This window comes from Hipposideros armiger, unplaced genomic scaffold, assembly GCF_001890085.2.
Source record: "Hipposideros armiger isolate ML-2016 unplaced genomic scaffold, ASM189008v1 scaffold_639, whole genome shotgun sequence".
Taxonomy (NCBI): domain Eukaryota; kingdom Metazoa; phylum Chordata; class Mammalia; order Chiroptera; family Hipposideridae; genus Hipposideros; species Hipposideros armiger.
This window is the reverse complement of record NW_017731989.1, coordinates 242,269-255,281: the sequence shown is the minus strand read 5'-3', so window position 1 is coordinate 255,281 and position 13,013 is coordinate 242,269. Positions and strand designations below refer to the sequence as shown.

The 13,013-nt window shown below is 48.4% G+C and overlaps 1 protein-coding gene across 1 annotated transcript; it reads right to left on the bottom strand.

Annotated features, from left to right (window-relative positions):
* Positions 1–1,447: 1,447 nt before the first annotated feature.
* LOC109372465 (leukocyte immunoglobulin-like receptor subfamily A member 6) lies at positions 1,448–10,828 on the bottom strand. The gene is given in 8 exon segments (XM_019625732.1): positions 1,448–1,508; positions 6,796–6,880; positions 8,547–8,834; positions 9,131–9,247; positions 9,250–9,393; positions 9,620–9,950; positions 10,082–10,371; positions 10,780–10,828. Coding segments are annotated over 8 exon segments (1,365 nt in total).
* Between the last annotated feature and the right edge of the window lie 2,185 nt (positions 10,829–13,013).

Sequence of the window (13,013 nt, the reverse complement as noted above, 5' to 3'; positions counted from 1 at the left end):
CCGGCGACTCACGGCAGCCCAGCTCCAGGTTGAGCTGTTGTTCACCATCTTAGCTGTAGAGGGCAGTGTCACTGGCCCCCATGTGGGATCCGAATCGGGGCCCTGCTGCTCAGAGCTGGCTTCCCGAGCCAGCTCTTAACCAATGCGCCACTCGGCTGGCCCCCAAGACCTTTTTTTTTTTAAATTGCAGAACAGTGTGTTTTTCCAGGACCCATCAGCTCCAAGTCAAGTAATTGTTTCGATCTAGTTGTGGAGAGTGCAGCTCAGTGGTCCATGTGGGGATCAAACCGACAACCTTTGTGTTAATGAGCACTGTGCTCTAACCAACTAAACTGACCACCCCCCTCCCGCCCCAGACCTTTAAAATAGAAGGGAACATACGTGCACATCAGGGTCATTAATGAGGTGCTGTAGTTGGCTTGTGTTCACTTGTAAAGATGATTCTATCCACACAGACAATAGTTTAGGGGTTACCAGAGGGTAATGGGGGGGATGGTAGATGTGGGCAAAGAGGATCAAATTCATATGGTGATAGAAAGAGAACTGACTCTGGGTGGTGAACACACAATGTGATATATAGATGATGTGTTACAGAATGGTACACCCGAAATCTATGTAACTTTGCCAACAATTGTCACCCCTATAAACTTGAATTAAAAATATAAAAAAAGAAATGAAGCATACAAAATGTCATGAATAGAAAAAATGGTTCTATCCATTCCATTCCAAGTGTGCGTACAGTCCGTTCACACTGGCATCTTGAGGTAGACCACGATGCAATTATTTTACATCCATGAAATCAGCAAATGCCTTATATCAGGGCTTTTGAAAAAACAGTATTTTCTGAGAGCTGGTTTACCAGCACACCATGTGACAGTCATTACAAACACCAGTGTGCTCATTCAGACACGATATTTCTGGAGAAACTATACTAGGTATCATCTGATAAAGAGGGGAGAGCTCAATGGTCCAGAGAGGGTTTTTCCAGAATGATGTTGGATTTATCTGTTTCAAACTGAAGTTGATATTCATCCGTTTATTCATTTATGAAACAGTTTCTATGTTCTGAGCTGAAGAGATTCACACATCAGGGAATGTGGTAAATAAGAGTGAAAGAAAATGTATTACGTGAAAGTGGGCCAGAGATTGAAGGTGAGTGCAAGTGTGGATCCTAACCCGTGATATGTTTGTAGACTCATGTCATAGGGTTGAGAAAAGAGGGATGTCCAGTCAAGGAAAATCAATAGTGGTATGAAGTGAAGTAACCGCAGTTTAATTATAGAAAAGCCTCTACAGCATTTTCCTGCACATGAACCATGGTTACACCTTTGACAGTCTTAGCAGACAGTTTCCTCACTTATGCCCCAGATTTCCTTCCAGAACCTGTTGGTACCATCAGATTCTTTTCCAAGGCTCTACCTTGCTGAATGGTGGGGTGTCTCTGTGTTCACCTCCTGGCTGCATTGTGGGTCCTTGTCTGACTGTGCCAAGCTTCAAACAGCAGCACCCTGAGGGCCACCAGGATCAAGCCAGACACGCCCATCCAGGTGAGATTCTCCACCGTGTATCCTTGGGTGTCTGAGGCTGGAGATTGTGGACAAAGAGGTCAGATGGTCAAGGCACACTGCAATTACACCAGGATTCCTGCATGAGCAGCAGGGCACCTGCCTTCCGCTGACTGCATTTGACCCTGTGTGTCCAGTCCTTTAACTGAGAATTTCTCCTTACTCCCCAGTCTTGGTATCTGAATTGTTTTGTGATAGTCCCAGGATATCAGCTGCTCTTAGGACCAAAAACAGATAGGGTGTGGGTGAGGTGAAATAGGAATGCTTAGTAATCGCTCCTGTGATCTCCAGCGAGTCTACAACTAGTAATGCCCGTCTCAATCCCTTCCGGTGAACATCTTCGGTGTCTCTTCTTACATCTACTTAGGAAGCAAAGGTGAACATGTGGGGCTGTAATTTATCTTGAGGTCAGGGACAGGAAGAAGGGAAAGGCTGGGTCTACTTTTTCATTCCTCCACCTCAGCTAGCTCCTTTTGTCTCTGACTTGGGAATATCGTTTCCATGTCACATCCTTTTCTTCTGTTTATCAACCTTTCTGCAAATAAATGATGCAATACTCAGAACACACCAGGCAGCATGTTAGTATCAAGGATTACCACGATTAACACAACCTCTAATTATTCATTCAGTTTGTAGCCTAATAGGAAGATTAATAAGACACAAGCAAAAAATAAATGATCAAATAAAATATTTAGATGGAAGCTGGATGAAAATACAGATATGAGGTAGGCTGGGGTAATTTGACAAACATAATACCAGGAAATGCCAGGTATCTGGCAGGGGGATGTGAACACTAACACAGGTTCTTACGGGAGATGTTTGGAGGATGGACTGATCTGACTGACAACCTGGTGCTCATGGCAACAGGCAGAAATCCTGCCTTTCTCTTCGTCCTGCCAAATAATGACAGTGTTTGCTGGTGGAGACAGGACATGCTCAGAGTGGACTGATGTTACAAAAAAGAGTAACTCCTGTGCCTTCTTCCATGGGNATAGTAACAGAAATATCCCCCTGCAGTGCGCTCTGTCATGTTTCGGATGGAGAACTTGGCCTTGTCCCCGGGCTCCAGTGGCTTCTGTCTGTCCCAGGATCCTAGGACTCCCTCTCTATCCAGGCGGAACTCCTTGGCCCCCAGGGCCCCTTGACACCAGATGGTCACAGGGCTCCCCCAGGGGATCACAGAGCCTGGCTCAGCCCAGGCGGTAGGTTTGGGGAGGGTCCCTGGAAGGAAATCGGAGGCTGGGTCACAGACATTTCCAACACCCAGCCCCAGGGCTCAGCCTCAAACCTTCCAGACGACCCATTTGTCAGACCAGGACTGCAGTTCTCCACCCCCAGCTGCCCTTGTCCCCAGTGAGGAGATGAGACCTGAGACACCTAGGGATAGACTCACCTGCCTGCACTTGGGTCCTTGGCCCCACACTCGCTCCTGGAAGAGAGTCTCTGTGAGAGATTTGCCTCTGAGTCCTGAGCACAGCTCTCCTCCCTGTGAACCTCCTGAGTCCTGAGGACTCTTGACCAGGGCATGGCTGTGGGACAGGGTCCTTCCCCCTCCCAGACCAGGGTTTCTCCCTGTCCCAGACCAGGGCTTCCCTCCCCTCCTTACTCTCACCAAGACAGAGCAGGGCCATGACGGTGGGGGTCATGATGTCTCCTCCCTCCAGTTCCTGAAGTGCAGATGGAGGAGACCACAGAACCCTCAGACTGATGCACAGGGTGTGGCCACTCAGAGGCTGTCCCTTTCTGTCATGGGGTTGTCACATCAACAGCCCCACAGGAAGAAAAACAGTCCCTCCTCAGGAGTCTGGCTCTCATTTCCATGATGGAGCAGCAAATAGACCTGAGCCTCCTGAGACACCCCTTCCAGGTGAGGTGACCCAGCAGGGCACGTCCTGTCCTGTCATAGCCTCCCCCATGGGGTTTCCTTCACCCTCTGCCCATCCATCAGCACCTCCCTGTGGGATCCTCACCATGGACAGGGGTCACCCAGGCCCTGGAGAAGCTTCAGTGAGACTCAGGTTCCTGCTTCAGAGCTCAGATCAGTAGAGACGCATATTTACCATCTCACTGTGCAGTTCAGGGAGCGTCACTGTGACATTGAGCACAAAGCGGAAACACAGGGATATAGGGAAGGAAACACAACCCTTCTCCTGGCCCCAGAGTGTGACTTTCCCTTCATCACAGCCCCCTTCACGACCTTCTCTTTCTCTTAGCGACAGCATCCATCCCACTTCCCTGGGAACAAGCCTCTGAGCCGTCCTTGCTCCTCAGTGCCCCTTTCTCCTTGGGCAGAATTGTTCTCACATCCTGTGGTCCTGTCCTCTGACTCAGGGATAAGTGAGTGGGTTAGTGCTCTAATTTGGTGGACAAAGCTGACATTTAAATATTCCTCTTTCATCAACTGTCTGTGTGAGCTGGAGCAGTAACATCCAATCTCTGGGCCTCGTTTTCCTCATCTGTAGCATGTTGTCATGAACCCCACTCTTCAGAGTAGTTGTGGGAGCAGTGGTGCTGGGATATTAACCCTGGACAATTTCCAGACCTGACTAGGACATGCGGGATGATGTGTGAGAAGCTCACACTATGACTCAATGGTGAAGGTGGATGACAGCTGTGCTCACTCAAAAGCCTCCATCTGCTCCTGAGACATTGTTTTCATAGTATTTCTGAAATATGTGGCCACAGTCAATGCAGAAAACGAGAAATAAAAGCTTCCAAAATCTAGAGGCACCCACAACAAACAAAAGAGGTCAAGGCTATGTGGCCTCCAATGGCTGGACAAGCAAGCAGTCATCAGATAGAGGTTTCCACATCTGTATGGACAGAGAAGGATGCCAGGTCCTCACAGGCCCAGAGGGGAGCAGGGCTCCAGGCAAAATTTAAAAGCAGTGTCACCCCCTCCCCATGTTTTGTGGATGAGCACTGGAATATCTGTGCACACTGACCCAGCCCTCTGTGTGTGAAACGTATTCAATCCTGTCTATTCCCACTCAGGCATCCATCCAGGTATGAGTGTGAGGCTCACATTGGAACCCTCCCTGCCAGGCATGTCACCATCAGATGCTAAGTTTGGGAGAGTGGATGCCATGGGGCAGGGAAGCTGCATCTGTCCACCCCTTTCAGGCCTGGACATCAGGACAGCCCTGGGAGAAACTCTGTATGGAGATTCAAGTGTGTGGCAGGTGAGCTTCCACCAGGCATGGAAATCTAAGTGAAATCCTCATAGTGACAAATAGTGCTATTAAATAATGTCTACAGACAGTATTAATGAATGAGGGTTATCATATCTGAGGAAATAGAACACTAAGAATATAGGAAACTCATTTTAACTCAAGATTGTTGACATGTCTGTAAAATTAAAGGAGGAAATTGAATTATTGGAACAACTACATGGGTTATATTTTAAAAGTATAGAGAATTTTAGACATGAATTACATAAATAACATAGAGGTAAAAAATAATAAAAATAAAAACAAATTTGATTTAACACGCTCCAAATTATTTTCCATCAAGGACAAGCTAAGGCTGAAGATACAATTAGGAAACTGGAATACAATATTGAGGAAATTTTGTAGGATGCACTGCAGAGAGACTGCATTTAGAAAACTAAGTTACATGGGGAATAGAAGGAGAAGGGCTGATTCAGAAGGAAAGCAGTGAGCATGATGTTGCTACAGTCCTAGAGGCCAATGATTGGACATTTTACAGAGCAGCAGAGGGAACATGCAGTGTCAGGATGCATGACTATATAAATAAAATGTGTGTCTTCATATTTCATGGCAAGTGGATAAAATGGATGGGAGCTCACTTTGAAACATAAAAAAAGGCCCAAAATATGGGGAAAGTATATTTAAGGAATTAATTGAGAGTGAATAATATAATACATGTCCAAATGACTATTAAGGGCCAAGGTGCAAGTACAGGAGAGGAGAAATTCATAAGTAGGAGGAGACTGGGGCACGTCTGACCTGTTTGAACTCGTATCTCACATGTTAAACCCACCATAGCAGACTCTGTCTTCAGGAGGGGTGAGGAGGGTTTGAGGGTATGTCCTTAACCTTCAGAGAATTTCTCCTCCTTGTATTTGGATTATATTTTTTACTTGAAGTAAGGAAATGTCTTTAAGTATCTTAATAAAAAAAGTGAAAATAAGAAATTTACGGACATACAAGGTCTCAGATATTTTATTGTTTACACACTGACTCAAAAGCAATCCTGGGCCGGCCGAGTGGCGCGATGGTTAAGAACTTGCTTGGGATGCCAGAGGGCCCCGGTTCNCTCACGCAGGCTGCTGGCTACACACGGTAGCCCATGGCAACCCACCTGCCATTGCCAGCGACTCACGGCAGCCCAGCTCTAGGTTGAGCTGTTGTTTAGCATCTTAGCTATAGAGGGCAGTGTCACTGGCCCTCACATGTGGGATCCGAACCAGGGCCCTCTGGCGTCCCAAGCCAGCTCTTAACCAACGCGCCACTTGGCTGGCCCCCTACTTGCATTTCTTATTATCGTAAAATCCACATAACACAAAACCGACCCTTTTAATGTATATAATAAACTGGAATTTCGTAAATTCACAATGTTGCATTACCACTCCTATCTAGTTCTAAGAGAGTGTCATGACCCCAGAAGAAACCACAAAGCAGTCAGTCTCCATTCCCTCTTCCAACTCAGCCCCTGGCAAACACAAACCTGCTTCCTGTTTCAGTGATTTCCTTTTGGATAATTTCTATAAATGGAATCACACAAAATGTGATCGTTTCTGTCTGGCTTCTGTCAGGTAGCTGCATGTTTTCGATGTTCACCCACATTGTAGCAGTACCAGTGCTTTGTTCTTCGTGGCTGGATAGAAGTGCTATGGAGACACCACCTTCTGTTTATATGAAAGTGGTCCTGCAAGAAGGTGTATATAGATGTGGTTCCAAACCTGCCATGTGGGATGGACCCTCACGTCACAGGATGAGAACTGAAGGGCAGTCAAGGAGAGTCAGCCATGGCAGGAAGAGACAGCACCACGTTTAATGGAGGAAGAGTCCTCTACAGTGACACGCACATGTTTCCTGTCCCAACCACGTCTCCTCCCCAGGTCAATTCCCCGACGTATGGTCCACATGTTCTTTCACACCTCCTGGCTCATCAGATGAGCTCCAAGTCTGCACCCCTCTGAACGATGTATTTTTCCCTTCTGTGGTCACCTCCTGGATGCATTGTGGGTCCTTAACGGGCCTGAAACAGCAGCACCCCGAGGATCACCAGGATCACGCCAGCCACGCCCATCCGGATGAGATTCCCCACTGTGTAGTCCTGGAGATGGGAGGCTGGGAATTGTAGACACAGAGGTCAGAGCAGACCAAAACCACCCAGGATCCTGGATGTCCACGCAGGACACCCGCCTCCCTTTGACAAAACATGACCCTCAAAGCCCAGCCACATATCTGAGGATTTCTACTCACCACTATTGGGATCTGACGTGTTTTGTGATGGGCTGATGGTGTCAGCTGCTCCTAAGAATCATGAAATGAGGGTGTGGTCACTTACGGAGACACGAATTTTCTTTCTGGGTTGTGTGCTCTCAGATGCTTTCAGTTCTTCTATCATATCTTTTAACACAGAAAGTTCTGGAGTTGTTTTATCAATTTATTTTTTCATTAATTCATTTTTCATATAATTAGGAATAAATGCACTCAATAGATCTAGCAGATGAAATATATGGGTATATGGATGAATATTTGTAGATGTACTTGTAGATATATAAATTCAGTATTTATATAATAGTAGATAAATATGTAACTACACATACAGATAAATACTACATATACATTTTGTATGTAATATATTATAAAATATATATCTGTACATATAGTTGCAGATATATATCTCCTATTACATAAATACAAAAATTATAGGTCCACATGTAAATCTACATATATTTGTGNCTAGACTGAAGAACAAAAGGACAGCAACTTGTCTGTTCCCCTTCCCCCAATTCCCCAGCACTGTTCCCATCCCCCCAATTTCCCAATAAAAATCTTAAAAAAAAAAAACCAACCAACCAACCAAACAAACAAACCCAGAAAACTGTTTGAGCCTTTTGAAATCCAGGATTCTGCCTTCACAGAGGGGAGAACCAAGTTCTACATATGCATAGAATTTTGTCACTGGGCTCCATCTCAGGGGCTGGGGGCTAAGGCAACTCAGTTTCAGCTTAGACTCCCAGTGGACCCCCAATCACCCTGACCTGAAAATGGGAGCCCCCGTTTACTCTATTCATTTTATGTGGGCCTGATTTCACAGGTGCTGGGATGCCGGTCAGGGGCCCTAGATCAGCACCACAGATAGCAGCAGGCAGGGCATCTGCTCTTTTCTCCCCACCTCAGCTAGGCATGTTCCCCTTCATGTCTTTCCGCTCACACTGCCCACCAGTCAGGCACCAATGACTTCTGTGCTACCTGAAACTCGAAGCCTCTTTCTCAAATCTCCACCGTTCTTCCCAACTCTTTAGGGAACAATCCCTTCTGAAAATATTTGATGTTTACATGATAACCTGAGAAATAGCAAAAGCCTGGTGGAATCTGTCTCCTCCAGGCTAAGAGGACTCTGTCATCCAAGAGATATGAAGTTTGTCCATGTGAGTGAGAGTGTGCAGTTCACAAATGCTGCATGAAACAGGGACAGGAGGAGGATATTGGGTTGTTGCTGCCTGTTCATGTCATCCTTTGCCCCATTTCTTTTCCCCAAAGTCGGCCCTTCACACTCTTCATTCTCCTCCCGGCACACACCCAGTACAATCTGGACCTGCAGGTGGGGCAAGGCATGGTGAGGGCAAGAGACTCCCCATTTTTTCCTTCTTTCCATGGGGAGGCATCCCTTTGTCATGACCCCCTTGTTGCTCTTTCCTTCCCATCCCAGCCCGGAGCTCTACTGGGACAGCGCTGTGAGCTTAGAGCCTGGTCCCTCAATGAACATGGGGTGGGAGCTCCCCACCTCAGGCCATGAGCTGCAGGGGGTGACTGCAGTAGGGGGAGGTGCTGCGTGAACAGTAACACCTGTAAGTTCCCCCATGGGCTGAGGTCACAGGACTGATGGTGAAGTTGGCCTGAGAAGGTGCAGCTGTGTCCTGCAGACGAAGGTGCTGGGGAGGAGCAGGTGACCCCTCCTTGTGCAGGTGGAAGGTATCAAACCAGATCTCAGAGCGACACTGCAGGGTCACATTCTCTCCCCAGGACACTGAGGGTCCTGGCTGGACTGAGAGGGAGGGTTTCTTGTACGTTCCTGAGTGAGAGAAAGGTCATGTGTAGAGAGCTGCCCCCTCCCCATATGCTCTTGACCCTGAGCTGAGGGACCACGTCCTTCTCCAGGGACTCTGGTTGTGAGCCCCTCTCAGTCTGTCTGGGTGGGGCTCTTTTATCTCCGTGTCCCTCACTCCCCTTTTCTCTCTCTCCTTAGACCACACCCCATCTCAGCCTCTGCTCCAGGACCCTCCCCTATACCCCATCACCACCAGGGTGACCGTGGGCCCAGCTCCCTGAGCTGACTATCAGGACATGGGGCAGGGCAGGGCTCCCCACCTGTGATCAGGATGTCCAGGGGGGAGCTGGGGGCCGACCATGCATAGGAGCGGTTGTGTCCACTGTAGCATCTGTTCCGGCCCTTGTTAGGTGTGTGTCCAGGGAAAAATTGGCTCCAAGACTTTGGAGGGGCATGAGCCCCTCGTCCTTGCTCAGAGTGAATCTGTCAAAGCTGGCCTCCGAGTGACACTGGAGGGTCAAGTTGTGTCCAGGCAGCACCAATGTGCCTGGCTGGGCGGAGAAGGTGGGCTTCCTGTACACCTCTGGGGAGAAGGGGTAAGTGGTACCCAGGGGACACAGCCCACATTGCCCACTGTGCTCCAGTGAGAGTTCTCACTCTTCCCTCTCTAAACATCCTGCCTGTGGCTTTGTCCCCAGGAGGCCAATGTCACCATCCCTCCATTTCCTCCTGGGACCCACTAGACAAAGGGCTTAGGTCAGACATTTTGGACCCAGAAAAGAAATGGGGCTGAACAGGGATCCTCTCACCTAAAACCTTGAGATACAGAGGGTCACTGGGGTATGACCACACATTGGGGTAGCAGCTGGAGGCACCATAGCATCTGTAGGTCCCCCCATGGGAAGTGTTCACAGGGCCCACAGGGAAGATGGTCTGGGCCCAGTTCTGCCACCTCCCATCATAGATCCTTGATTCCACGTGTCGGGGCGGGTCAGCTCCTCCATCCTTCAGCAGATGGAAAGTATTTCATGTGGACTGTAAGCTACACGGGAGGGACACGTTCCCTCCTGAGGCCACCACAGGGCTGGGCTGGGCTGAGAGGGAGGGTGCATCGTGCACACCTGAGGGAGAAAAAAGGAGCTGTGTTAAAGTGGAACAGTCACCCCACATACCCCGGGTGTGGGCTGGAAGGGGTGAGGTCCCCCTGAGTCCACGCTCCATGTCCTGCCTGTGAGGAGGAGCCCACAGTGCTGAGGGGACCCAGCTCTTACCTCACGCCCCTCCAGGGACAGGAGGTCACTCTGCTCTGACCAGCCATTCCTACTGGTGTAATATGCACACTGGTACCATCCTGCAGTGGGTGAGCTCATGGATTTAATGAGGAAAATGGTCTTGTTGTTGGAGTCCTGTGGGACCTTCGTATCCAGCACTTGAGACTCCTGCTCTTTATACAGATGATAGGCTTCAGCCTGCGGGGACCCCTGACACCAGGTGGTCACAGGGCTCCCCTTGGTGACCATGGGGCCTGGATCAGCCCAAATGGATGATTTACTGAGGACTCCTGGAAAAGAATCAGACCTGAAGTGTCAGGGGTGTCCTTCTCCCTGTTTCCCTAGCTGTCACTCCAAGACCACTCCCAGACTGGTCACCATCAGCCCAGACATTGTTCCCTCGGTGCCCAGGAGATTGCGGGTTGAAGCAGGAGGTCCAGGGGAGGACTCACTGATCTATATTTGGTCCTGACACAGCCCTGGTAGAGCGTGCCTGTGAGAACCATCTCCCACTGATACTCCAGAAGCTCCAGGCCTGGGATGGGCTGCTGAGTGCTGGGGTCAGACCTGGGTCTGAGCATATCTAGTCTCCCTCCAGAAATTCTTTCCTCACTGAGCCTCCTGAGTCCTGGGGTCTCTCATGGACCAGGACCTTGGAGGAGAAGGGACCCTGTTTCTTTCCTCCCCGTAAAGCTCACCGAGGCAGAGAAGGACAATGAAGTTCTGGGTCCTGGCGCTTCCTCCCATTGTCCCCAGTGGTGCAGGTGGTGTATAATATTCAAAGAGCCCAGCAGGACAGGTAAACACACGGGGTGTGATAGGGTCCAGGTTCCAGGTAACACATCACAGGTTCCTCATGAACCCTCTCTATTCTGCCTGAACAATGGGGCTGAGCAGACAACAGGCTCTGGGACTTTTCAGACCAGATATGGGTCTCACTAGATCCCACACGCTCTGCCACCACCTCATACCAAATCCAGAGGGTGACACTGGTCCCAGAACACTAGGATAAAGAATGTAACGGATGCAGGGCAGGACCTAGGAGCAGACCAATTTCTGTTCTAATTCTGACTCTGCCTTTTATAGAAGCTGTGTGAAATTGGGTAAGTCACTTCCCTTTTCTGAGACTCTGTAAATGCAAATTTTCTTCCTTTCTTTCACTGTCTTAGCAAACAATTGATGTTTACTGAGCAGTCACACTGTCCAGGCATGAGAGTCATTGGAGAAGGTGATTGGTTCCTTTCCTGGATGCATGGAGCTGTGATTAGTGACAACAGACAATACAAACATTTAGACAATGAATAATTTGGTTATAGGTAGGTAAGTTCTTCAGAATGAGAAAAACAGAGGACAGAGAGAATAACAGGGGGACAACTAGCAACCTTAGTCATGGAGTGTGGGGGACTTCTGGAAAAGAGCAGGACACGATAGGTGTGATGAGGGGATGACATTCTTGACCAGGAGGATGGTGTCTATTCTAAGCGCTGTGAGTCATCAGGGAGTGCTGTGTCCTGGTCACACAGGCTCTTGTGCTTCTTGAAGGTACTCTTGGGTTTTATATTTAAGGTAACAGGAAAAAATTCAGTAAAAGAAGGTATGAACAGATTGCTGTTTTGAGAAGATAGCACTGTGTAGAGAATGGTCTGTAGGAGATGGTATAAATGATAAACCGATAAAACTCCAACATTACTCCAACCCCTAGGTGATGAACTGATCGGTATTCTAAGCGGTTTATGAGACTTTCTCATGAAACTTACATCAATCCTGTGACACAAATACATTCACAGCTGAGTGAAAAGAGGGAGGAAGACTTCTTTTTCATAACAAAGTCTAGGTTTGGAAAGCAGTCTGCTATGTTCAAGTTGGCTCAAAAAGCACCCATGAGAGGGCACAATGTGGTGATGACTCAGGTTGTGTGTGTATCTGGGGAGGGAAGGTGATTCCCTGGGATGAGTTCGGTTTGCAGGAAAGAAGGGAGGAGCTAGAGTTTAGCTCCTCCTGAACTACAATAACATGCAACATCAGGTGGAGGTACTTTGATGTTACTGGAGTAAGGTAGAGACCTGTGGAAAGGTTTTGTGCAGGGGATGGTCAGTGACAACGAAGTTTGGGGCTGTGGGAGTAAAACTCCTCAGCTGGGAGTGAGGGCTTGGAGGAGGCCAGCCAGGAAGGAGGCTGGTGGGGTTGCACCAATGTGTCTTGAGTCTTCAAACAAACTTGACTGTTGTGATAAACTGGGTCACAGAAAGAAGGGCTCAGTGGAAGAACTGTTGAATTTGTTCACTGTGTGTGACAGGGGGAAGAGAGTGAAGAAGGAGAGGTCTTCCACTCTCTGCCCTGGTTGACTGGAAGAGCCAATGCGGCCATCACAGGAAAGATGACCCAAGAGGCGAAGGAGGCTTGGGAACTTGTTTATAAAATAGGAAACTGACTCACAGAGGGAAGTACCACCTTGCTTTTGGCCTGGGTATGTGGTTTGCTTTCCCCTAACACTTCCTCTTTCTGACTTCCTTGTTTCTATAAGCAGCAGAACCTTCTCTTCATCACTCTCCATCAAAACCTGCGAGTCATTTCTGCGTCCTCACTGGCCCTTCTCCCATAGACAAGAACTCTTCATCTGATACCGTGGATTCTGTCTCCGTGCTTTGGGCAAAACACTAGTTGGAGGTCATTTACAGGTTTTAATTTAAAACATGCGAGAAACATTTATTGACTGTCTAGTTTGAGTCAGTAACATGCCCTTTCCCATTTTTCTTATTGTAGAAAATGATGAAATCTCACCTTTCAGGGTTGTTAGACTCAGTAGTGCCTGGGACAGGAAGGGTTTCACTCTGGTGACTCAATGAACACACAGGTATAAGAGACGTGTGGTGGGCCGGCCGAGTGGCGCGATGGTTAAGAACTGGCTTGGGACGCCAGAGGGCCCCGGTTC